This window comes from Gadus morhua, chromosome 4 (assembly GCF_902167405.1).
Source record: "Gadus morhua chromosome 4, gadMor3.0, whole genome shotgun sequence".
NCBI classification, from domain to species: domain Eukaryota; kingdom Metazoa; phylum Chordata; class Actinopteri; order Gadiformes; family Gadidae; genus Gadus; species Gadus morhua.
Genome location: NC_044051.1, coordinates 7,022,491 through 7,048,327, shown reverse-complemented (window position 1 = coordinate 7,048,327; position 25,837 = coordinate 7,022,491). Strand labels below are relative to the sequence as shown.

The 25,837-nt window shown below is 48.1% G+C and overlaps 1 protein-coding gene across 1 annotated transcript; it reads right to left on the bottom strand.

The window, feature by feature from the left end:
- Nucleotides 1–9,617: 9,617 nt before the first annotated feature.
- Nucleotides 9,618–24,023, bottom strand: LOC115541893 (serine/threonine-protein kinase 38-like). Its single transcript, XM_030353815.1, has 14 exons — nucleotides 23,665–24,023; nucleotides 20,785–20,927; nucleotides 19,731–19,782; nucleotides 19,325–19,447; nucleotides 18,320–18,403; nucleotides 17,222–17,345; nucleotides 15,969–16,123; nucleotides 15,412–15,514; nucleotides 15,254–15,315; nucleotides 14,505–14,622; nucleotides 13,747–13,870; nucleotides 13,304–13,399; nucleotides 12,975–13,066; nucleotides 9,618–12,654 (listed from the first exon to the last, which is right to left on the bottom strand). The coding sequence occupies exons 2-14, from the start codon at nucleotides 20,913–20,915 to the stop codon at nucleotides 12,527–12,529; spliced, it is 1,392 nt and encodes a 463-aa protein (XP_030209675.1). The 5' UTR covers nucleotides 20,916–20,927; nucleotides 23,665–24,023; the 3' UTR covers nucleotides 9,618–12,526.
- Between the last annotated feature and the right edge of the window lie 1,814 nt (nucleotides 24,024–25,837).

Below are 25,837 nucleotides of genomic sequence, written 5' to 3'. Positions count from 1 at the left end.
CTATCCGGGAGTGGCCCCAACCCCAGACCAAGAAGCAGGTGAGATCGTTCCTGGGGCTGGTGGGGTATTACCAGCGTTTTATCCCGGGGTATGCCACCCTAGCCTGCCCCCTGAACGACCTCACCCGGAAGGCCCTCCCGGATAGGGTCCACTGGACTGAGGCAGCGACGAGGGCCTTCGAGGACCTACGGGGGGCCTTATGTAAGGAGTCGCTACTGGTCACCCCGGATTTTAACCTCACTTTCACCCTCCAAACAGATGCGTCCGAGGTGGGACTAGGTGGGGTCCTATCCCAGTTCCGGAACGGAGAGGAGCATCCGGTGACCTACCTCAGCCGGAAGCTCCTCCCCCACGAGCGCAACTACAGCACGGTAGAAAAGGAGGCGCTGGCCATTAAGTGGGCCGTCACAAAACTAACGTACTATCTTCTAGGACACCAGTTCGTCCTGGTGACGGACCACGCCCCACTGAAGTGGATGGCCACCGCCAAGGACACGAACGCTCGGATTACGAGGTGGTTCCTGTCCCTCCAGCCCTTCTCCTTTACCGTGGAGCATAGGCCGGGGCGGGAACACACCAACGCCGACGCTCTGTCCCGCCGAGATGCGTGCGGGGGCTGGGCCCCGCGCACGGAGGGGCATAGGCAAAGGGGGGGAGTGTGTGGCATTCCCCCGGTGCCACGCCCCCTGTTCGGGAGAGTCGAGGCCGGGATATACCGCCGGTGGCCAACAGCCGGCGACAAACCCCGACCTCCCGAGAGCCGCAATCGGGGAAACGAGGAACACCTGGGCGGGAGACACCCAGGTGTTAAAAGGAGGCCACCGGCCGACAGAAAGGGGAGGGTCGAGTGGAAGAGAGGACGACGCAGAGGACCGAGACCCCGCACAGTGAGCCGCCCGGCGGACACGTGGACCACGACTCGAGCAACTCCCCGCCTTTGATGTGCAGCGTGCGCTTGTGAAACTATTGATACCGAGTGTAATAAACCGCCGTTTGAGGCTTTGGACCCTCACACCCTGCCTGGTCCTTGCTTTGAGCCCTTCTACCCAACCGAGTTACATATATATATATATATATATATATATATATATATATATATATATATATATATATATATATATATATAAATAGGTAGGCTATATTTATACCTTTGACCTAATTTAAAGTCAAAGCCGTGTTAAACGGCCGTTATCAGTTGAATGTGTTTTTAATGTGACACCGCTGTGATTATTTATTTTACCATTATGTTTTATAGGGACAAACAATAACAAATTTCTCCTACGGGGGATTGATAAGTTGTAGATATTGAACAGAAAGAAACACTTGGCCATCTGATAGAAGGAATCACACTTTATTGCAGCACTTTACTGCCTTTATTATAACACCCACATTATGCATAGAAACGGTAGCACTTTACTGCCTTTATTATCACCATATTTCACCATTTTTATGATATTTATCATATCATTTCATTTTATTTAGAACATTGTCTGTGTAGGCGGACGTAGCGCAACGCAGAACTGTCCATAGCTGAATATGGTACTATGCTGATTTTACATAAGCATGTTGGTGTTCAACATCTGTTGTAGTGAACATTCTAAAACTGGTGTAAAATGTTGCTGCCATATTAATAGACACGTTGAATGCAATCGTTTTGATTCTGGAATCCCGCACGTAAACTGGTTGGCAAAAAAAGAGGAAAGACGGACGGTTCACTTGACGGAGAAACCGTCACTTTCCTCATATCAGACAACTCGTAACTCTGGATGAAAATGTAGGCTTTCTTTTATTTTCACTTTCCTTTGTAAACCTTTAGAAATACCTCCTGAATCCTTGTTATAATGCTGTGTATAATCCCGGACCGCAACAGCAGCTCGTTGGCATGTTGTTAGTGTGTGAAATTCAGCACAGTATCAGCCGAGTTGACTCTAATTTCCACATTGTTTACTTGCTAACGTTTTTGAATAACAGTGGCTAGTTGGCAGAACTCTTTTTACACACCAGTAGAGTGTTTATATATACACAGAGCAGAATACCAGACACCCTGGACCCCCTGCAATATGCCTACCGGCCCAACAGGTCCACCTCTGATGCTGTCGCTGCTGTTCTCCACTATTCGCTCTCCCATCTGGAAAATAAAGACTCCTACATCAGGACGCTCTTTGTGGATTACAGCTCCGCCTTCAATACAGTCATCCCCCACAAACTCACAGACAAACTGTCTACATTAGGTCTGCACCCCACCATCTGGGACTGGCTCCAGGACTTTCTGACGGGCAGGCCCCAATCTGTCAGGATTGGAAATAGGACTTCAGCCAGCATCATCACAAACATTGGCACGCCACAGGGCTGCGTGCTCAGCCCAATCCTCTTCACCCTGTTCACTCATGACTGTGTCGCCTCCCACATAGACAACACCATCCTGAAGTTTGCGGACGACACCGCAGTGATAGGACGCATCACGGGCGGGGACGAAGCGGCCTACAGGAGGGAGGTGGCCAGTCTGGTGTCATGGTGTGAGGACAATAACCTCACCCTCAACAAGGACAAGACCAAAGAGATGATAGTGGACTTGAGGAAGAAAAGGAGTCCTCATCGGCCACTGTGCATCGGGGAGCTTGAAGTAGAGAGGGTGAGCAGCTTCAAGAACCTCGGCGTCCACATCAGCGACGACCTCACTTGGACCCTCAACACCACACAGCTGGTTAAGAAATCCCAACAGCGGCTGTACTTCCTGAGGAGGCTGAGGAATTTTGGCATGTCGCCTGAGATCCTGAGAAACTTCTACAGCTGCATTGTTGAGAGCATTTTGACCGGCTGTATCACCGTCTGGTACGGCAGCACTTCTGCTTTGGACCGCAGACGACTGCAGAGAGTGGTAAAGACTGCAGAGAGGATCATCAGAACCCCACTGCCCTCTCTGCAGAGAACCCCACCCACCCCCAGCATGGACTGTTTACACATCTACCCTCAGGACGGAGGTATTGAAGTATGAAGTCCAAAACTTCAAGACTAAAGAACTCTTTCTTCCCCACTGCCCTCAGACTCCTTTACAACAGATAGGAGTCTGTTGTTAAGGTGTATTCTACCTCAGGACTGCCGCAGCTGTTTACATTTTGCTCACGCACTTTGGCTTTCTTGGATTTGCACCATTCCGTTTTATTTATTTATTTATTTTAACTTAAATGTATTATTTGTTCTATCTATCTTGTAAAAAAAATCTTGGCATTCAGTCTGTGGAAACAAAGGAAGAATTTCATTGCACAACTGAGAACGTCTCATTTATGCATATGACAATAAAAACTTTGAATTGAATTGAATTGAATTTATCAGAGCGGAGCCCTGAATGTGACGTCACCCGTCATCTCGTCTCTGTAAACAATGGATGTTGTGCAGCATTTATTATGACGTCATTATATAGACTCTCTCAGCACCACCCCCTCGGACTGACTTCCCGCGTCCCTGGCTGCCAGTTCTCTTTCCGAGGCCATTCGGGGGCGCTTGGTCGGCGTCGGTTGGGGGCTTCCATGGGCTCGACAGTCAATCTCTTCTGCGCGTATCGAGAGCAGCACGGGAAGGTTGAGACATGGGCCCGGTTAAGAAATAATGCAGTTCCGTGCCCCATACAGCACGTTGGTGCTTGCACTACATACAAATGTTGGTGAACTCTGAAACGAAGAAGGGGAGAGGTGCATGCTGGAAACTTTCCCAATTGCATTTGCTTTGTTTCACACATTAACCTTGTGCAGGTTGATATATATTCGGCCGGTACATTAGAATGCACAATTGGATTTTGGTTGCCGATACTACCATTCTGTGATTCCTTGAGAGAGTTGTAATGTGAAATTCTACATGACCATAAATATACCGTAATGTAGGCTTATGAAAATGTTGTTTTGCCATGTCTCTCTTGAGAAACGTAGAGGCGGTTCGAAACACTCCTGAAAGGTAATGCCTGCTCTGCGAGTACCATGTTGCAACTCGCTAATAAACTGGGTGTTACAACAGCTACCGCTAGGACATAGCTACAGCTATGACCTGGTCATCGTAGGAGCCAAGCAACAGGGGTGTGTGGCAGGGTTTCCTGCCACGTTGACTAATAACATATCAAGGGCCTTGCACAGACTGACCAATGATGAAGGCTGACATAAAAACGACTGAACATATGACCCAGATCGTAGGGTAGGGGGGGGGGGGGGGGGGGGGGGGTGCTCACAGTGGATAGGAAGTAAACACATTCTGAGAATAATCAAATGACATCCCAATGAAGAATATAAACTTTCTGTACACATCCACCCTGATGTAAAATAATATATCACAAGGCTCCAAAGACAAAAGCTTGCTTGAGGAAAAAGAAGGGGAGGACAAGGAGCAGGAGGGGAACCGGTTCCCAACTTCTTGAAGAGGTGTCTGTCGAGCATGATGCCGTCTGAGGTGTTCTTCAGCGTTTCCTTCAGCGTGGCCATGCATTCCTTCAGCCGCGGGTCTCCCGTGCGCAGCCCCGTGGTTTTTAGTGCCTGGAGTAAACAGCAGTGCAGAGTGCTTAGTTAACAATGCAGTACGTGTTGTACACTTGCAGTAGCACACACAAAATGTGTGTCTGAAGTTGACACAAACAAAATGTCCACATCAAAACTGAAGAACCAGAAAGTTTGAATTTAGCCATCGCAACTAAGTCTTAGCCAACTTATGTATTGGCTGGGGTTTAAGCAGCAGAGAGCTGGTGTGAATTCAACCATTAGCATTAAAGTAACAAACTAGGGCACACACACACACACACCCTCTATCTTATCGGAATAATCTCCTAATTGTTTGATTATTAACTATTTCATCCGGTTAGCTTTACACTAATTTATCCCTGCAATTATCCAGTGCTATTGTACGTCTCATGTATTTCCAACACCAAAGCCATAGTGCAGTAAACTTGTTAATGGGTATATTTGAATACAATGAACCTTAAAAGCCTTCACGGCGCATTGACATTTAACAATTTGAGCCATTATTATGTTTTATACTGTTATAATTGGGTTAGTATTAACACATACCAATGGCACCATGTAAATATGGCTTTATCATAGAAAAGTAGATTGCAGGATAGGCACTAACCAATAACAAGCTATTACTACCAGTCCTTCTATTTAGAGGGAATAGATACATTTTCCCACTACATCCCCAAAAGTATATATTTAACAGTTTACCTTCAAGAGAACGCAAATCATTCTAATGAGCAGCTCATGATACTCCATTTCAATTTAATCAAAATAGACCAAGGAACTAAATGGTGTATTGAAACACCTAGAAGGCGCACTCATAAGTAGGCCAAAGTCAACGTCACGACGCGCTAACAAAAAGGGTAATTCTCACTATACGCCCATTGGTAGGCCTACGGCAGGGCTATTCAACCTCCTTAACAAGTGGGCCGAAAAGGAAAACCACTGGGGGTTCATGGGCCACACGGAGTAAAACTACGTGAATAAATCGCTACAAATAAATCGTACTTAAATTAGTGTTAACTTAATATATATAATACTACTACATGGAATAAACTTGTCAGACGCATTCCTTCCTTCTTGACTTTTAATCGTATCATTATAAAAGATTTTGTTCTCACATATTTTGGACACATATTTAGAATTCAACAATGTTGTTTGAATCATCACAAAACAGAACTACTGTACATATGAGATATTTTGAGCCAGTGAGTCAGTGAGAAAGATGCAATGCCTTGTTTGCCTAGTTTGGCTCATCCTGAGACACTCATGCAGCTTCTCATAGGTCATGGTCCAACGTGCCCATGTTCTGATGGCATTCATATGAGAAAAGCTAGACTCACACGTATCGGTTGAGCCAAACATTGTCAGAATAAGTGATGCCAGTTCCTGATTGTGGGATACTGATACTGGCTAGTATCACCGGCTACACACAGAAACCTGATTTGCATGCAACTTTGTTTCTCCTTTATTTAATTTATTTTTTGCATGCAACCTCTTGCAGGCCAGAAAAAATGTAAGAGGGGCCGCATTTGGCCCACGGGCCGCTAGTTGAATAGGCCTGCTGTACTGCCTAGTGCGGAAAGCCCCCTAAAAAGGCCAGATTAGAGGATGCTGGCCCAGAGAAGTTGGCGTAAAGGGTTGGCCCATTAGAGGAGGAGACAGTGGTAGAGACGGTGCAGGTGGAAGAGGGAGGGTCAGTTTAGCTCGAAGGGGAGGAGACAGTGCGGAAGAGAGGAGACAGCGCAGGTGGAGGAGGAGGGGACAGTGAAGGGGAAAGGGGAGGAGACAGTGCAGGTGGAAGAGGAGGGGACAGTGAAGGGGAAAGAGGAGGAGACAGTGCAGGTGGAGGAGGAGGGGACAGTGTAGGGGAAAGAGGAGGAGACAGTGCAGGTGGAGGAGGAGGAGACTGTACAGCTGGAAGGGGAGGAGACAGTGCAGTGGGAGGAGGAGGAGACTGTACAGCTGGAAGGGGAGGAGACAGCGCAGGTGGAGGACGAGGCTGTACAGCTGGAAGGGGAGGAGACTGTACAGCTGGAAGGGGAGGAGACAGTGCAGGTGGAAGAGGAGGAGACAGCGCAGGTGGAGGAGGAGGAGACAGTGCAGGTGGGAGGGCGTTATGATTTCTTTATAAGGCGAAGCCTGAATGTGAATTATTACCTTCAGGACAACCAGCAGGAGCTCGGTCGACGATCTGCACTTCCTCTCCCGTATCCCATCTCTACTGGAATCAACGTTTCTCGTAACGGATTGAGATGTTACATTTAAGGCGTTCAACACTGCTGAAGCAGTTGTTTCACACCAATCTCCAGCGCCCGGTGGCCGCCTCAAGAAACAAATCGTTGAAGAGCCACAATTGCGACAATTGGGACGCCGCCGCCGCCGCAAGGGACGCCGCCGCCGCCGCAAGGGACGCCGCCGCCGCCGCAAGGGACGCCTCCGCCGCCGCAAGGGACGCCGCCGCCGCCGCATGGGACGCCGCCGCCGCCGCAAGGGACGCCGCCGCCGCCGCAAGGGACGCATTGACGACAGACATTTGCGACAGACAACTCATACCTGGTCGACGGGTGGCCATGCGTATTCTGCGATACGTTCTCCGTTTGGTGTGTCAGTTGTGCTAGTCGTCTAAAAAATAAACAGTAGTAAAATGATCAGTCACTTTCAGCATGCTGTTGATTTAGATAGGCACGCAATACACGTTTTTTCGCATAATTTTCAGATCTGATATTAGTGTGGTCTGCCCTGCTGCGGCGGCGTCCCTTGCGGCGGCGGCGGCGTCCCTTGCGGCGGCGGCGGCATTGACGTCCTTCGATTTAACACAATAGGACCGGGCGCTCCATGACGCCCCGCCGCTCCATGACGCCCCGCTGCTCAGAAAAGGGCGGGGTGCGCGGGCGGTGTACGCGTGTCTACCCAGGACCTTCAGGGTAGACACGGCGTTCGCATCGAATGAAGCGGCAGCGGCGCAATTGTGGCTCTTCAACGATTTGTTTCTTGAAGCGGCCACCGGGCGCTGGAGATTGGTGTGAAACAACTGCTTCAGCAGTGTTGAACGCCTTAAATGTAACATCTCAATCCGTTACGAGAAACGTTGATTCCAGTAGAGATGGGATACGGGAGAGGAAGTGCAGATCGTCGACCGAGATCCTGCTGGTTGTCCTGAAGGTAATAATAAAAGGTAATAACCTGTCTCCTCCCCTTTCCCCTTCACTGTCCCCTCCTCCTCCACCTGCACTGTCTCCTCCTCCTCCTCCACCTGCGCTGTCTCCTCTCTTCCGCACTGTCTCCTCCCCTTCGAGCTAAACTGACCCTCCCTCTTCCACCTGCACCGTCTCTACCACTGTCTCCTCCTCTAATGGGCCAACCCTTTACGCCAACTTCTCTGGGCCAGCATCCTCTAATCTGGCCTTTTTAGGGGGCTTTCCGCACTAGGCAGTACAGCAGGCCTATTCAACTAGCGGCCCGTGGGCCAAATGCGGCCCCTCTTACATTTTTTCTGGCCTGCAAGAGGTTGCATGCAAAAAATAAATTAAATAAAGGAGAAACATAGTTGCATGCAAATCAGGTTTCTGTGTGTAGCCGGTGATACTAGCCAGTATCAGTATCCCACAATCAGGAACTGGCATCACTTATTCTGACAATGTTTGGCTCAACCGATACGTGTGAGTCTAGCTTTTCTCATATGAATGCCATCAGAACAAGGGCACGTTGGACCATGACCTATGAGAAGCTGCATGAGTGTCTCAGGATGAGCCAAACTAGGCAAACAAGGCAGTGCATCTTTCTCACTGACTCACTGGCTCAAAATGTCTCATATGTACAGTAGTTCTGTTTTGTGATGATTCAAACAACATTGTTGAATTCTAAATACGTGTCCAAAATATGTGAGAGCAAAATCTTTTATAATGATACGATTAAAAGTCAAGAAGGAAGGAATGCGTCTGACAAGTTTATTCCATGTAGTAGTATTATATATATTAAGTTAACACTAATTTAAGTACGATTTATTTGTAGCGATTTATTCACGTAGTTTTACTCCGTGTGGCCCATGAACCCCCAGTGGTTTTCCTTTTCGGCCCACTTGTTAAGGAGGTTGAATAGCCCTGCGCTAAAGAATATAAACGTAAATGTACTGTGTTGTTGATATCTGACAGCTGTCCAGAAAGCCGTCTCCTCAGCGCCGCCATTTTGAAGTCACATGAATCCATGTTGCGTTGCGATTGGTTCTAAGAACGTAGAGGCTTTTGTTGACAAAGGGAAGTGGTGTTTAGAGGTTTTTGCCTACAAATGGAGATTTCAGACCAGGAAAAGAGTGGTGTATATATATTGTGGCATCCCGCCCCGTAAACCTCGGCCCGGACCAGCCCAAGGGTTGGTCCTGGATGGCTGTTACCACTGTCACCCACCAGCCGGCGACGGAGAGCACCGACCGAACCCCAATCAGGTTGATTGGGGGACACCTGGCCGAAAGCCGAGGAGCCACTTTAAGAGGACTGACATTAGGGCAGACCAGGGAGGGGGGCGAGGAAGGAGGAAGCGCTCGGGTCCGCGAGCAGCTAGAGGCCCACGGAGGCCCTAGAGGCCGTGAGTACCTTGTTTGTTGAAGCTGTCTGTAATAAATGCCTTTAACGGCTAAACCCTCACTGCCAAGCGTCGTTTGTACGTGGAACCCGGCAACAACAAGGACCGGGTTGCCACAATATATTTCTATCTCTATCGAGAGAGAGAGAGACCAGAGAGAGAGAGCAGAGAGAGAGAGAGAGAGACCAGAGAGAGAGACCAAGAGAGAGAGAGAGAGAGACCAGAGAGAGAGAGAGAGAGAGACCAGAGAGAGAGAGAGAGACCAGAGAGAGAGACCAAGAGAGAGAGAGAGAGAGAGAGACCAGAGAGAGAGAGAGAGACCAGAGAGAGAGAGAGACCAGAGAGAGAGAGAGAGACCAAAGAGAGAGAGAGAGAGAGCTCAATGTTTTTATCTCATTTTTGACGGAGGTGGCGTTTAGAGGCTTTTGCATCTCAACTCTCCAGATGCAATAAGTAATGCATCCATGGCCAGGAGTGTGTGTGTAGATTCTTTAGCCTATCTGCATTTCACTGCATTTTCCACAGAAAACAAAACCCACACACATGTTTGGCTTTGAAGAAATGAAACATTTTAATGTCTTATGAAAAAAAAAAAAGCTAAATTCTCAACAAAGGTAAATATATATTAATGGTTGTCTAAGCAGCGTTGCTCACTATGCAATACTTCTCCCTTCCAACGGTATGTACACACCAGGACACAAAACAGGAAAAACAAACATCATGAGACTGGATGGTAGACTGTTTAAAGGGGGATGTCTACCTAAATGGCAACCCATACGATACAGCCACTCCTCTGGGGCACTTTGAGACCAACGAATAACTGATAATCATAATAATAATAAATAACCCGGTCTTCTCATTACATTGCCAGTTAAAATACGAAAAAACCCTGTTCAGCCTCGAACAATCCATAGGCGGTATAATGTTTGCAGTAGGTCTTCTATCATTAACAACGTCTAACACATGCACCTGCATACGATGAGTCTGTGAAATGTGTCTATTAGAATCTTTTTTTTTTTTGAGGTTGCCAGGTTTGCACGGTGTCCCCTCTTTTCAAGCTTTTTAGAAGCTTCCACCCACTGCTTAGTAAGGCTTTGCCTTTCTGCTAAGCCTGCATTCATTCTAGAACAGCATAGGATCTGGAACATAAATAAAATAAACACTTCATTGAGGAACTCTGTTAATACGCGTAGTAACTTATGGTGGCGAGAGACTGTTTGGCCCAGTTACACGTTTTAGTCCCACTGGATGTAAAACTATACGTTAATGGTTTTGACCACATCTTCCTAATAATAAAAAGGAAAACAAAAAAAAGGTACAGACTATGGATCCCAAAGGTGTAAGTCAGCCTCTTTGAGATAATAATCGTCCAAGATGGGGTAAGCAGGATTGACACGTGACCAAGTAAAATTGTACCTAACCACAACGCCAAAGCCTCAGCTGGTGGTCTCTCTCTCACCCACACACACACACACCCACACCCACAGGTGAACACCTCACCTGCTCTGGGCTTCAAACAACGCCAATACCATCTTCTTCTTCATTCTTCACAAAGTCAAACGGCGGTTCTCTCTGATTACGGTAAATACAAACAAAAACACAGTTTCTCTAGAGCGTACTCGATTCAAAACGCAAGCAATCCAGGCCATACTGCTCCGGATTGTTCACTGCGCCTCCTCAAACGTTTCCAACAGGGGGCGGCTATAGTGCAGCCAGCGGGACCCGATTCGCGGCCCTGCATTCATTCATTCAGCCTCTCGCTCCTCCTCCTATAATACACACAACACCAATTCACTCTCCAACCTCTCTCCAACTGGGACTCGCATCACACAAACACACACATGTCCGACCACACTCCTATTCTGAAGTAAAGGTAGTTTTAAGGAAACAGTAATACGCACCCATAGCATAATAGGCTTACCCTGAACCTGACCCCCCCCCCCCCCCCCCCCCCTCCCCCACCACCCTCACCCCTCCCCCACCACCCTCACCCAGCTCTCTCTCCTCCAGGTAGCTCAATGCAGACAGCCAATGGGATGCGCCCTATCAGAAGCGGGAGCATACAGAGGAAGTGAACAGTGAAACAGCAGCGCACCAAATCGATTTTCCAATCCTATGAAACGTTGTTACGGGAGGAAATCATCCAAGCGAGAACGTTTGGGTGCACAACGGAGTGAGGAACTACGCTTCGATGCCATTTTCTGCCACTACCACCCTAAGATATCCATCTTCCAGTAGAGTAGGCCGTGAGTCTGTAGGGGGGGGGGGGGGGGGGGGGGGGTCACCATGACAATTCTTTGGTCAGTAGTTCGAGGTGGTTCTACGCGTTGCTGTCAGTTTCACAGATGACAGTATGAGACTTATTTAACATCCGGAGGCGTAGGGGGGATTGAAGCAGTGAGAGAGTTTGGGGGGGGGGGGGTATCCTTAGCCACTCGATTAACACTATCGGTTACCATCAGTTACATTTAAGATTCAGTATTTACTCTTAAAAGGCACTTTGCATGTTTTTTATTGAGCTAGGAGTGTGATTGACTCTTGCGAAGATTATACACACAGACTATATTTTTCAAACATGTAGAAAATTGTTTTGCAAGCAGGAAGGATCCCGTCAGCGGTTGTTTTGAAACAGGAAGGAACCGGTAGAATATTACCTTTGAAACAGGAAGGAACCTGGACACCCTTATTTTGAAACAGGAAGGAACCTGGACACTCTTATTTTGAAACCGGAAGGAACCTGGAAACTATTATTTTGAAACAGAAAGCAACCGAGATACTATTATTTGGAAACATTAAGGTGACCTGTCGACTATTACTTTGAAACAGGAAGGAACCTGGATGTTTATTCTGAATTGGCGAGGTCTACCCGGTAACCAAGAGAAGCAGAGCCAACCCTGATCCTGATTGGTGCGTGACGGCGATGAGGTTGGAATGTTTCTCCCATGACACAAATCAAACCGATTCGACCAAGGGTCGATATTGGCAACAACAACACTTTTGACAACCCGACGAAACGTCAAACGCACCGAAGCTAAACCTCCGCACCAGACGGGTCAGTTTGTCTCAAAGAAGGTCTTCCTTTTCTGAAACAAAATAAGAACAACCCTTACATCTTTTAACGTACCCCTTCTGGGGGTCAACCCCTCCGCCCCGCCGAGGCTTCACGTCTGCGTTTACATGCGGCGGCGCTGAACAATCACAAAGGGAGACCCGGGCCTGCGACGGACGCCATGGTTGGCCCTAAAAACTAAACAAAACCAGGGCAGGGCATCTGCACTCCTGAAATGCGAGCGAGGGATGCGACTAGTCTAGGAGGGAGAATGGTCGTCGGAGACGTCGGGGTAAAGATTGCGGTCAGCACCAGCGAAGGGGGGCCGACCAGCCCCCAGAACCCTGTGTCCGTGGTAAGTCTGTGTTCCCTGGGGTGGGAGGGTGGGGTTGGGTTGGGCGGTGCTTTAAGCCTTCCCGGCCTTCATGTAGTTTGGGATGGTTCCGCGCTGGGTGAGGCCCTCGAAGCGCTTGTAGGTGTAGTTGAGGAACACCCAGTCCTTGGACTTGAAGTCCGGCTCCGTCACGTTGGTTGCTTAAAGAAACAACGACAAAAAGCGGGAAGTTATGGGATGCTATGAATCCGGTCGACTCAAGGGGGCGCCAGACACCAGGTGAATAACCTGAATGCATCCAGCTTTCCAATACAACTTGCCCCTTCTATATATAATAATAAGAAACGACAGAATTATTTTTAAATATCGTGGTTATTATTAAACATTTAAATCAGAGACTACTTTTTAAAACATTTAAAAATTAGCTTGCATCCTGTACCGTGGATTTAACTTGGTAATGAATGATTTGGTAATGAATGATTTGGTGAACGAATGCGGGCGGTGAGGTGTGTGAACGCACCAGGCTGGAGGATGTCGGACTCAGGGAACTCGTCAAAGTTCGACGTGTCGTCGATGCTTTTGATCTCGATAGAGATGGCCGCCGGTCGCTCCCTGCGGACGATCAACCAGTTAAATTTATAAAGAACGACAGAGATAACATGATTCAAATAATTCACGATGTAAGCACTCAGATACCAATTCAACTACTATGGTCTCATTGCCTAGTAAGTTAATTCATAACTGCAGCATACTCTAGCTATCATTTCCAACTGTAGCCTACTCTACCTTTAATTTAGTCATGTTACATACCCTAGCTTTAATTTACAACAGACAAGATGAACAGGTCACCTGATGTGTTCCCAGTCGACGGACTCAAAGAAGGCGTGACCCTTGATCTCCTCCACACTCACAGCGCCCACCCGGTTCTCTGCGTCCGTGCAGTACCTGGGACCACAGAACCCCCCATCAGAACCCCTGGAGAACCAGACCCCCAGGAGACCCAGAATCCCTAAGAGAACCAGAACCCCTAAGAGAACCAGAACCCCTCTAGACCCAGAACCAGAACCCCTAAGAGAACCAGAACCGCTCTAGACCCAGAACCCCTCTAGACCCAGAACCCCTAAGAGAACCAGAACCCCTCTAGACCCAGAACCCCTAAGAGAACCAGAACCCCTGGAGACCCAGAACCAGAACCCCTGGAGACCCCGAACTCTGTACAGTATATGGACTAGTTCTGAAGGCCTGTTATTGTTTGTTAAACTTTACACACACACACACACACACACACACACCTGAGGATCAGGTCCTTGGCTCTCTCTGAGATGGGGACTTCAGGAGGGAAGACCAGAGTCTCCTTCCAGTTCATCACCTTCCTGTAGGTCTCCTGGGGCGTCTCCGAGCAGAACGGGGGGTACCCTGCACACACACACACACACACACACACACACACACACACACACACACACACACACACACACACACACACACACACACACACACACACACACACACACACACACACACGATTAATCCTCAGATGTTGCTTCATCTATTGATGGCCCTGCTCCTCGTCAGTCATTCGGTTGATACTTTGGTATCTGAGGGATGCGGTCGTTAAGTCTGGAGCCTAACTGACCTGTCAAGGCTGAGACACTTCAGCCATGAATCAAGATAAGAAGTCTGGCGCTACTGTTTAGCTCTTACAGCAAAAGATAAAATGTCTCTCCCTCCATCCCTCACTCCCTCGCCTTTCCTCCTTCTCTTGCTCTCCCCCTCTCCCTCCCTCTCCTTACCTCCCTCTCTCTCTCCCTCCCTCTGCTTACCTCCCTCTCTCTCTCTCTCTCTCTCTCTCTCCCTCCCTCCCTTCCTCTCTCTCCTCCCTCCCTCTCCTTTCCTCCCTCTCTCTCCCTCTTCTATCCTCCCTCCCTCTCCCTCCTCCCTCCCTCTCCTTTCATCCATCTCTCTCTCCCCCCCTCTCTCCTCCCTCTCTCCCCCCCTCTCTCCCTTGCTCTCCCTCTCTCCCCCCCACTCTCCCCCTCCCCCTCCTTACCGATGAGCATCTCGTACATGATGACCCCCAGCGACCACCAGTCACACAGCTTGTTGTAGCCCGTCTGCAGGAAGACCTCCGGGGCGATGTAGTCTGGGGTCCCCACCGTCGAGTAGGCCTGGAGGACGCAAGGAGAGGAGAGGAGGAGACAAGGAGCAGAAGAGGAAAGGAGGAGACAAGGAGAGGAGTGGAGGAGAGGAGGAGAGGAGGAGGAGACAAGGAGAGGAAAGGAAGAGACAAGGAGAGGAGAGGAGGAGACAAGGGGCAGAAGAGGAGAGGAGGAGACAAGGAGAGGAGTGGAGGAGACAAGGGGAGGAGAGGAGGAAACAAGGAGAGGAGTGGAGGAGACAAGGAGAGAAGAGGAGGAGACAAGGAGAGGAGTGGAGGAGACAAGGAGAGAAGAGGAGGAGACAAGGGGCAGAAGAGGAGTGGAGGAGACAAGGAGAGGAGTGGAGGAGACAAGGAGAGGAGGAGACAAAAGAGGAGACGAGGACGCAAGGAGAGGACGCAAGGCGAGGAGACGAGGAGAGGAGAGGAGGAGACAAGGAGAGGACGACCAATGTTACCAGCATTACCAACATTACCAACATAATAACGAACACTTCAATGCTCCTATGGTTCCAAAATGGATCCATGTGACCTCATGGTTTACCAGCCCAATGTAACCCTGGTGAAAGACTGGAGACAGGAAGTCACTCAGCTCCACGATGCCCTTTTCAAAGTAAAACGCTGAGAGAAAGTTTTTTCACCAGTTGCCTCCTGTTCTTCTTCCAAGTCTCTGCTTTCCTCTTGGAGTTCATATTTTGAAAGGCTGTGGGTTTAATAACAGATAACAAACGGTAAGAAACACGGTCCACACTTTTACCAAAGTACAAGCGTCCCACAGCTCAGACTGGGTGGAACTCACAGAAGTCGCTGGGCGGGTTGTGGGTGAGGTTGCGGTAGAACTCGGTGCGGTGGGCTTTCTTGAGTCCGGTACACAGACCGAAGTCCGACAGCTTGACGTGGCCCTGGGGAGGTGGGAGGGGACAGGAAGAGCTTCAGCGCGTGGACGTCGTAACCTCCATTTACATCCTGTTACTTGTGAGTGTGTGTGCTAAAGCTTGCTACTGCCTCTGTCTTAACATCTGTCTGTCTGTATTCTACTCGCTACTCTCCATTCCGTCGGTTGTTTTCAATTTTCCAAATCCTAGGTTAGGATGTGCAGAGAACATTTTCTTTATAGCTTCTCCAATTCTGATTGAATGCTTCGACTGCTCTCAGCCTGCATGTTGATTGGTTAGAAGCCTCTGGTAATGGCTCAGGTCCACAAAGAGGCAGCTTCTGAGCGCATTTCTGCAGTGGTTTCTAACGAGGAGAGAGGGTATGCACAAAAGTGATGGCATCGCCGCCCAATCACAGTGGAAGTCAAATGTCGTCCCTTCGAACCCCCGTGTATGTTTGAGCCCGTCCGGGGGTCCTCACCCTGGAGTCGAGCAGCAGGTTGTCAGGCTTGATGTCGCGGTGGATGAAGCCCAGCTGGTGGATGGAGTCGATGGCCAGGACCGTCTCGGCGATGTAGAACTGGGTGGCCTCCTCCGACAGGGTGTCCTTCTTCATCAGCAGGGTCATCATGTCCCCTGGGGAGGAAGAGGAGGAGGAAGAGGAGGAGGAGGGGGAGGAGGGGGAGGAGGACAATGGTGGTGGTGAAGAGGAAGATGAAGGTGAGGAGGAGGATAAAGAGGATGAAGAGGAGAATGATGGTGAGGAAGATCATGATGGTGATGATGAGGAAGATGAGGAAGATAGACAAAACATCTTAGAAAGAGTAGGACCTGCCTTTCATTCGCTGTCCATTCTTCAATATGTCGGCCGTCATATTGATTGAGATTGACTTGTGAGACATCATTTCTGCCTGTACTCTTATATCAACCGTTATACAAGCCGTTTAATTCGTTTCTAATTTTGTTTTCGTATTTGCACAGTTTCAAATTAAAACAGTATAACCCAAACCCATTCCAGCCCCCGGAATAAATCAAAGTTCAAATTTGAAGTAATATTAATATTACAACTCTACACCCAACACAAACTAAATAAGCTACTGAAGACTGAGAGCCTGAGACATGAATGTTTCAGGGTCCATCTCTTCAGTTAACCCTGAGACATTCAGGTGCCAGATACAAGACAGATGCTGTGTTAGCTGCTGTGCTATACCCTTGACGACAGCATAGCCCGGATTCACTGTAAACAGTTATCTATAGGCTATACTCAGTCAGTGGCGTGATGTGTTTGAGGCTGGGGGGGAAGGAGGCGGGACCAAAGACCGTTAGGGAGGGACTATACATCTTACCAACCAGCCAATAGGGGTGGCCCTCCAAACCTCCCAATCTCCTGGTAACAGGCTGCCCCCTATCAGTTTGGAACATTGAGGACTGAATTCAGCACCTTTCCCTTTAGAAACCACAACCCCTGTAGACCCAGAACCACTCTAGACCCAGAACCCCACACCTGACACACCTGGTATGTGGACTAGTTCTGAAGGCCTGTTACAAAGCCTTCCCTGTACGACTCTGTTGTTGAACTTTACCTGAACACACAACCGCGCACACACACACACACACACACACACACACACACACACACACACACACACACACACACACACACACACACACACACCTCCCCTTTAAGAGGGGACGGTCTCAGGTGCCGGGAGGAGACCTAGGCCAGGTGCTCACCTCCAGGCAGGAACTCCATGATGAGGTAGAGGTTCCTCTTGTCCTGGAAGCTGTAGAACATCTTCACCACCCACGCCCCGTCCGCCTCCACCAGGATGTCTCGCTCCGCCCGGATGTGAGCCACCTGGGGGGGGGGGGGGGGGGGGTAATGAATGGGGTGAGGAAGGAGAGGATGAGGAAGGAGAGGATGAGGAAGGAGAGTTATTCAGGGGCCGAAGAGTGTAGGGGTAGAAGTGTTCAAGATTCAAGATTCAAGATGCTTTATTTATCCCGAGGGAAATTACTGTGCAACAGTTACAATACAAAGGTGGGAAAGTAATACAGGGTTAGAGTCAAAATAGATAAAAAAAAACGGTAATAGAAAACAATAAATATGAAATATGAATATATTCCGGACCCCTGCTAAAAAAGGTACCGGGTTCGATCCCCGATGTCGACAGCAGTGTAGGCGTACTTAAAAGGGGTGATGTCAAGCCTTTTCCTTACCTTAGTGACGTCACAATTGGGCGTGTCCACATAGATGTAGGCTTGATAGATCAGTCTACCAGCCTACCCAGTGGACTGAAGCAAATGTTGCTCATCTATCAAGCACACAACTAGGTGGACACGCCCACTTGTGAGGTTTTCAAAAGGGGCTTGTAAAGGCTAGTCACACTCGCACCGCTATATCAACCCTTTAAACAAGAAGCCTTATCTGGGTATACTGTAAGTCGCTTTGGATTAAAGTCTCTTCTGAATAAACGAGTAGAAAATTCAAGTCTTTCTTTATGACGTCTCTTTGGCTTGGTTTGTGTGCAAGCAAGCATTTATTACGGAGTCCATGGTGATGACGGAGGGTCAGACGTGGTTCATTAGGATCTGTGCTGTAAGTCAACAGGCTCACACTCATCTGAGTAGAGTTCAATAAGGCCAGTAGTCCTTTTGGGCATTAAATAAGAACAAAGTCTTTTCTCCTTCTGAGACGCATGAACTTGGCAGCAATCATTCATGGTGGTTTCCCGGTCTCCCCGACAACATAAACGTAATCTAAAAATAAAAGATATTCCGACCGCAGTCATCAGTAACGTTTTACCGCCAAAGAAAGAGGGATGTTCCCACCTGCTCCTTCTCCAGCATGTCGGCCTTCCTTAAGATCTTCATGGCGTAGATGTGTCCTGTGTCTTTCTTCTGCACCAGCCGCACCTGCAGGGGGCGCCGTTTGACCATCGATCAGCGGATCTCTATCACATAGGTGGAGTGGCTTTAAGATCGCACTCATTTCGTATCATTTACAAGTAATACGGGACATTCAGGGGATACACGGATAAGGAAATGAACACTCTAGTTATTCTGATGTAATGGATTCGAGTGTGGCCACTTTCATTTCCTTGTGCCTTTAAACACGGTGTGTGTGTAGGCAGATCTGAATAAACGTGGCTATGTTGATCAGCGTAGGGTTAATACCAGGGTAAACAAACACCACATGTTTCCCTCTGGCCAGCCCGGTTACAGACCCATGTGTTTAACAGCCTTTAGCGCCAATGTAGAAAGAGACAGAGAGACAAACAGACAAACGGACAAAGAGAGAGAGAGAGAGAGAGAGACACACAGACAGACAGACAGACAGAGAAAGACAGAGAGAGAGACAGAGAGGTAGAGACAGAGAGACAGAGAGAGTCTGAGAGAGAAGGACGAAATAAGGAGAACTTGGTTGCGAGTCTCGTTCCTGCCAGGGGTCATAGACACCAAATTAAGCCAATGCTTGTCATTAAAAATGGTTTAATGCCTTCATCAAACCTCAGCAGTTTACCAGATGTACTGAATATAAAGTGAATGCACCGAATATAAACTATAAAACTATAAAAAGGGGGACCAGGCATTTATGGCCAAATTGACTCTTGTTCAGAGTCTTAAAGCTTCTCCGGGCTCTGTCTGATCATTTCAGAAACTTGCTTGTGCATCACTTAGCATTTTTATAGTTGCTCTCATATTGATTTTATGATTTGATTTCTCCCTTCTTCGCTTGTAAGTCGTTTTGGGTAAGTGCAACTGACGAGGGACTTTAAGCAGCCGACCAAATGTGGACACCCAAGAAGGGGGAGGGGCCTGTACGAAAACGGGTACCTCTCCAAACGCCCCGCGACCTATGACCTTCAGGGACTCAAAGTCGTCCAGGCCGAGACGCGTCCGCTTCAGCCGCAGGAACTCTGTCTCCTTACGGGCGTGTTGGGAGCGCCGCATCACCTTCTGTACCGTGCACACACAGACGCACGCACACACGCACACACACACACACACACACAGACAGAACCACACACAGACGGACACACACACACACACAGAGACACATGCACGCAAATACACAGAGGCACGCAAGCGCATACACACGTACGCACACGCACAGACACACACAAATGCAAACATACACATGCATACACATACACAAACACAGAAAGACCAGGTTGTATGTAAATAGTTGGCTCAAGATTTACATTCCCACTGTCACACTGTTGGAGCTGAATAAGTTTACCTCGTCATCCAGTAAGCCTTCATCATCCATCACCTTCTCCAGCTTCTTCTGCCTGTGAAGAAAAAAAAGAAATCTGTTAAAAACCGTAAAGAAATGTTCATCACTTCTAGTACGTCATCCAGCCTGCGGTACTGCATCCACGGGACTATTTATAGCCCAAGGTTCTAGTAGGAGGCTGGGACTCCACTGACGAAGTTCCCTAAAGTGCAGCGGTGTATAAAGTTTGACATTGCATATGCAGTGGTACTGCATTGTAGCCAATGCAGCCTTTGGCAGAGGCTCTAGATGAGATAGGATACGTCTACAGATGGCAGGGATCCGATGACAGGATGTACATGAAGGCAGACACTGAGGTCGGTCGGCATAGGGAGGGGTCATCAGAGGACACCGGTGAGCCAGCTATAGGGTGGGGAAGGTAGCGCTTAGCTATACGGTTAGCATCAGGGTCGCGGTTGGTAACACTCCGCTTTAGGATTAGCCACAAGGTAAGCTTTGAGATTACATATGGTTAGCTTTCAGGTAAGAAGCATAGGGTTAGCTATCTCCAGTTCGATGCTCGAGAGATTAGATCTAAGGTTACAGATCGTTAGATATGGTTATGGTCAGTGACTAGTTTGGAGTTGGTCAGGCGAAGGCCCTGAAGAAATTGCTCTTTTTTGTACGTACACTACTGACTAGGTTGAACATTGCAATTCGATAAGGTAGGTAGGATGACGTTGCGGTTAAAGCAAGGCCAAAAGAGACAGAGACAAAGACAGGGAGACGGACAGAAAGAGAGAGTTTGTTTGTGCTGTATGAATGCTGGCTGTCTCTATGTTAGTTACATGCCTAGGGGACTGCAGACGAAAAGTACCGTAGTTATTTTGACCAATTCTGGCATATTTACATGGTGTATTTTAAACAACAATGTTCATAAATATGCATGGTCCCCATCAAAATAAACAAATAAAATAAAAGGACCTGAGATGCATCCAGATAAATAACCCCTCAGTGAGAACCGTGAGCCGCTAGGAGGCTAGGCCGCTAGGAGGCTAGGCCGCTAGGAGGCGCCCACCTCATCTCCCGCTCCTCATGCTGTGTGAGGAGGGTGCTGTAGAAGTTCTCCAGCGTCAGCTTGGCCACGGTCACGCGCTCCCGCGTGTGGTTGCTCATGGGCAGGGCGGCCGCCGTCGTGCCCCCCGTCATGGCCACGCTATCCTGGAACCAAACAAACAAACAAACAAACAAACAAACAAACATGTCAACAACCAGCAGCAAACACGCGATACAGCTAGCTACAACCCGACAGCCCGCGGAGGGGAAGGGAAGAGTCCGGAAGCTTCAGGCTGGTTTGAATCCCAAGGGCAGAGCAGCAAACTGTTTCCCACACGCGGACACTCAAGGGGGGGCTTCACACTCCAGGTTTACAGAGGGTACTCCAATACCACAGTCCGTAATAGTGGTTCTGAGAGGTGTGTTTAAGACGCAGAAGTAGTGTCAGGATTTACTGGATAATACTGTCGTCACAAGGCAACAAAATGTCGAAATTTTGTTATTAAATAATTTACCTCTTGATATCCGTTTTATCTTGTTAGAAAGTTTCAGACTTCAGTTTTTGCTTTGTGTTATTTACTGCAATATCATTTATACACCTATAACCCATCTGGCTTGCTGGTTAAAACACTTCAAAGCCCCTTTTTTCAGTGTTACCTTTAACGTAGTGACTGCAGTTCATGGGGTTAATGTAGTGTCTACGCACAAGGACAGCTTTATCTTGAGATTAAAACAAATACATTATAGATAAAAAACATCATACAAGAGAAGAGACAATGGGCACATTGAGAAAGTAGAGCGTGGGAGCGAGAGACGGACAGACAAACCGCAAGAAGAGGAGGCGGTCAATCAAACCACAAAGACTTCCATCCTCACAGGCAACACTTATTCATAAGTCTCAGGCTAAACCAGCAGTCATCAGGGAGCTCCCCACACAAGCAAAACACAGTATTGACGACAACACGCTAATGTGAGAAACACTCGTCTGAAAGCAGCCATTCAGGTGGGCCGGGGTGATGACCACCTCTGAAAACAGAGCATTACATCACCGCGGGCACAAAGGCTAGATTAGCCACGGCGGCAGAGATAAGCGAAGGCAGCCGACTGCAGATAGATAGCGCTGTTATGTCTACCCCTGCCCGCTCCCTCTCCCCTCCCATTTCCCACCAATCACCGGGGGGGCCCGCGACACTTCCTGACCCCCGGGGGGGGCACTCATCACCCACTCCGTCTCTTGAAGTTCATGGACGTTTTTGGGCGCCTCGGATTGGACTTGGTGACCGACCTCTTGACCCCTGCCTGGAGTGGGTGTGATGACTAAAGCGTCAACAGTTTCAGGGTTCCTGGAGACGATTTACAGCCCGACAAGCTTTATGTCTCCCTAGAAGGGAAGGTAGATGCCACCCGTATACAAGACCGAGACAACAGCCAACACACAACGGAGAGCAGGACAGAGTGATGAAAGCATCTGGGATGTTCCCCTGAATGGACTTGGTTTATACTAGGTAATGAAGAAGCGTTTTATTTTAGGAAATAGATGACAACGAAATCTTAAATTGAGGATATAGCATCCACTGAAGCACAGGTCTTTTTCATAGACAAATTAGTCAAATTAGACCAATAATTGTAAACATGAATGAGACCGCTGTGTTTACAATTATGTACATTGTGCAGAGGCTATTGACCACTTACAGTGAGGTCAACAAGAGCGAGAGAGAGAGACACAGACAGACAGACAGACAGACAGACAGACAGGGTAACCATACCAGACGCTAGTCAGACCAGACGCTAGTCAAACATTTCAAACATTCGCTCTGGTTCCTTGTTCATCACACACACACACACACACACACACACACACACACACACACACACACACACACACACACACACACACACACACACACACACACAGTACCCTCTCAACTCATCGGACTGCATATCCACACTCTTCGAAAATAGACAAGTTAGTCATTCTAACTTTACCACACAACCAGATAAACACTGGGGAATGCATTGAACGCTTTGTATATTAAAAGGTCCTCTGAAGTCTACGGAGGACCAAACACAGGCCTTACATGGGCAGCGCAGGAATGGCTCCTGTTCCCATGAGCCAAACCAGAGGCTGTAATTGTACTTGACTTATTTAGTGTGATCATTAATAGAGTGTTTGGGGGGGGGGGGGGGGTACCATTATAGTCGTCACACTGCGGCGACATGATATTTATACCAGACTCTGCAAACTTAGTTGACATGGGTGTCTCACAGTGAGACAGACGTCTAGTGATGATGATGTGATCAACCAGTTGGTCGCTTTGCTTTGTCTAGTAGTATAGTCAATTCTTATAACCCGTAATCAACACAAGGTGCTGTCATCATTAGGATATTACCAGCACACCTTTCTGAAAATACATTATATAGTGTGTGGAAATGTCCTCCATAAAGACGCATACACCGACCAGAGCACCAGGAGACAAGAACCCATGGCACTTATGACAAAATAAAGCATTTATCAAACAGTAAACACGGCGTCGGACACCAGCATGCAACTGGACGGGTTTATAAATAGAAACTGAATCACATGCATGTTAAACATGCACGTTATACATGCACGTTATGCACGAGTCACGACCACCAGCAAGCGATCATAAGCCACATACGTCAGCGGCCAAAGCCCCTCCGACCCCGTTCATCACAAACCACGTCCCCTCGCTGCAGGGGGCTTCAAACATCCATCCTTCGGACAGAATACACAAGTTCCTGTAATTGGGCAGCGATTCCATTAGGAGGCATTCACTGTCTGCCGATTGACATTCCCCCTGCGTCCCTGCAACGCCGTCGAGACAACAAACACACCGACACACCGACAAACAACGCTGTGGGGACATGTCCTCAGTCCTACCTCCGTGTCCGGCTCCAGGGTCCCCGATTGGCTGGCAGCCAGCCCACCTTTTTAGTGGAAAAAAAAAATCTGAATTTGACCAATTTGAGGCAATTGTGTCCCGAGGAGGGGGTCCAGTCAGCGGCTAAAGCCAACCGCGCCACTGCCCAGTAAAATAGTCCATATTAGTTAGGAAAACGACGACTAGACATAGCTTATTGTCAGTGACAGCAAGCTGCCCTAAAACAATGTAATAATCTCTTTTGACCTCGTTTGGAAATATCCTGACCTCGAAATACGAGGCTTCCCTTCTCTAGAATAAAACGAACGCCGCTGCTGCTTCCTGGGAATGGATGCGCTCGGCAGACGCTCCTGCCACGCAAGAGCGTACATAGGATTGACAACGTACGGCGCCAACGAGGGAAGAGAACAGGGAAAGCGACGCTACAGTCGGCCAATCAGGATGGAAGTTGAGGAACCATAAATCCGTCCAATATCCATTGAGAGGGCTCAGATCTCCCTTTGCGTTTGGAGACGCCTACTCTGCGACTCCGGCTGTGTCTGGGCTTCTCAAATACTAGCTTCAAAGAACATCTTTGACGCTGTATTAATACGTTTAAGTGTGTATTGAGGACGTTTATATGTGTTTACATTTCCTGAAACCTGATCTCATTTATGAATTTTCTCAATAGTAATTGTAAGAAAGATTAAAGGTTGCCGCTCTACTTATCTACCTTAATTTTATTAACTGGAAAGGTCGGTGGTTCTTCTGTCAGAAACATTTCTAATGTCTCGATTCCCTCTGCACAAATAAGAAAAGAAAAAAGTTTTAAAAAAAGAAGCAAAAATCTATCTCATTGTCTGCGTTAAAATAATACAGGCGAAAACCATGGGCATAGGAGAGTGAATGATATATAATTGAATCGGGAATAATATCTAATATTCATTTTTGGAGACCGTTACAATGACTCCTCTGTTGGCTCCATGACGTCATAACGTTCCCCGATTGGTTGGGCGTGGCCTCCTCTCTCCGAAGCACTCTGGGCATGGCCCCCTCGCTACGAAGGCGTTGTGGGCGTGGCGGCCAGACAGGAGCGTTTTTATATTAGTCACAACAGTAGGGCCCGCCGAGTGTGACACAGCTGCTATATTTAGACTGAGCTTTCAGGCCCCTGGCTTGGGAGTCGTGGCTGCAACAAAAATAACTGGAGGTTCTCATTAATGACTTTGGACTACACGGTCATCAATGTGGTTTTCTTTAGAGAAAGAAAAGATTTTTCTAAAACAAAGTGCAAATCCTATACACTTTCACTAATTATGATGCAAAAATACAACCCATCCAAATATAAAGCAAATATCAGTTAATGTGTCACACCGACGGAATCATTTTGGCAAATGCCGAATCCAATTCAAATACTTTGACTTTATTTGAAAAACGTTGTATGCAGGTTTTAAGGCAGTTGTGCAACATTGTGTGTCAACTCTTCAAACCAGTTCTCACACACACACAAAGACATAATTAAATGAAACCAGCACAAATACATCTTCACATGAAAAGCATACAAAAAGGGTGTATCTATTTACACATTCAAAACGAGAGTTCTGGTTAGATCAGGTTTCAACCAATGGGGACACCTGGAACTCACCTGTAGTCCGATCACACCTGCAGAAAGAGTTTTCTAGATAAGGAAGGCGATGAAGTGTTTTATATACAACACATCATCCTCCTTCATGCCCGTGTCATAATAACGCAGCTAAACCTCATGATTAGCCGTTTGCAGGACTCGCGTCTTTTTCTTTCTGGCCCATTTCGGTTTTCAGAGATTTGACTTCCTTTACGGGATGTTTTCTCCCCCCCGGTTATGTTCCCCCTCAGCGTCATCTCTCACAAACGGGCAGGAGGAAGTGTGAGGCGTCTCTGCCGACGCCCGAACCCTAACCTCACTGCAGGAAGGAGGGTGTTAACTGGAACTCTGCGCACCAGTCCCTGAAACGCCAACGGGAGAATCCCACAGCCGCCACCTCCGAGCTGCTGCTAAATATTCCTCTCCGCGTTAACAGGAAGTCGGGCGGGAGGGTGGTACAAGTTTGAGGCAGAAAAAAAACAACAACTCTCCCGACCGGACAGTCGACACATTCATACAAAGTGAAAGAAACTCAAACTTTAACTGAGGAGGCCAGAGGTGGCCTTGGA

What these genes read in the sequence shown, in the direction of transcription:
- LOC115541893 (XM_030353815.1), bottom strand. Translation starts at nt 20,915, where the DNA reads ATGACGGGGGGCACGACGGCGGCCGCCCTGCCCATGAGCAACCACACG. An exon ending in ACATGCTGGAGAAGGAGCAG is followed by an intron (nt 17,346 to 18,319) that starts GTGGGAACATCC and finishes CCCCCCCCCCAG; the next exon opens with GTGGCTCACATCCGGGCGGA. An exon ending in CAACCCGCCCAGCGACTTCT is followed by an intron (nt 15,316 to 15,411) that starts GTGAGTTCCACC and finishes TTAAACCCACAG; the next exon opens with CCTTTCAAAATATGAACTCC.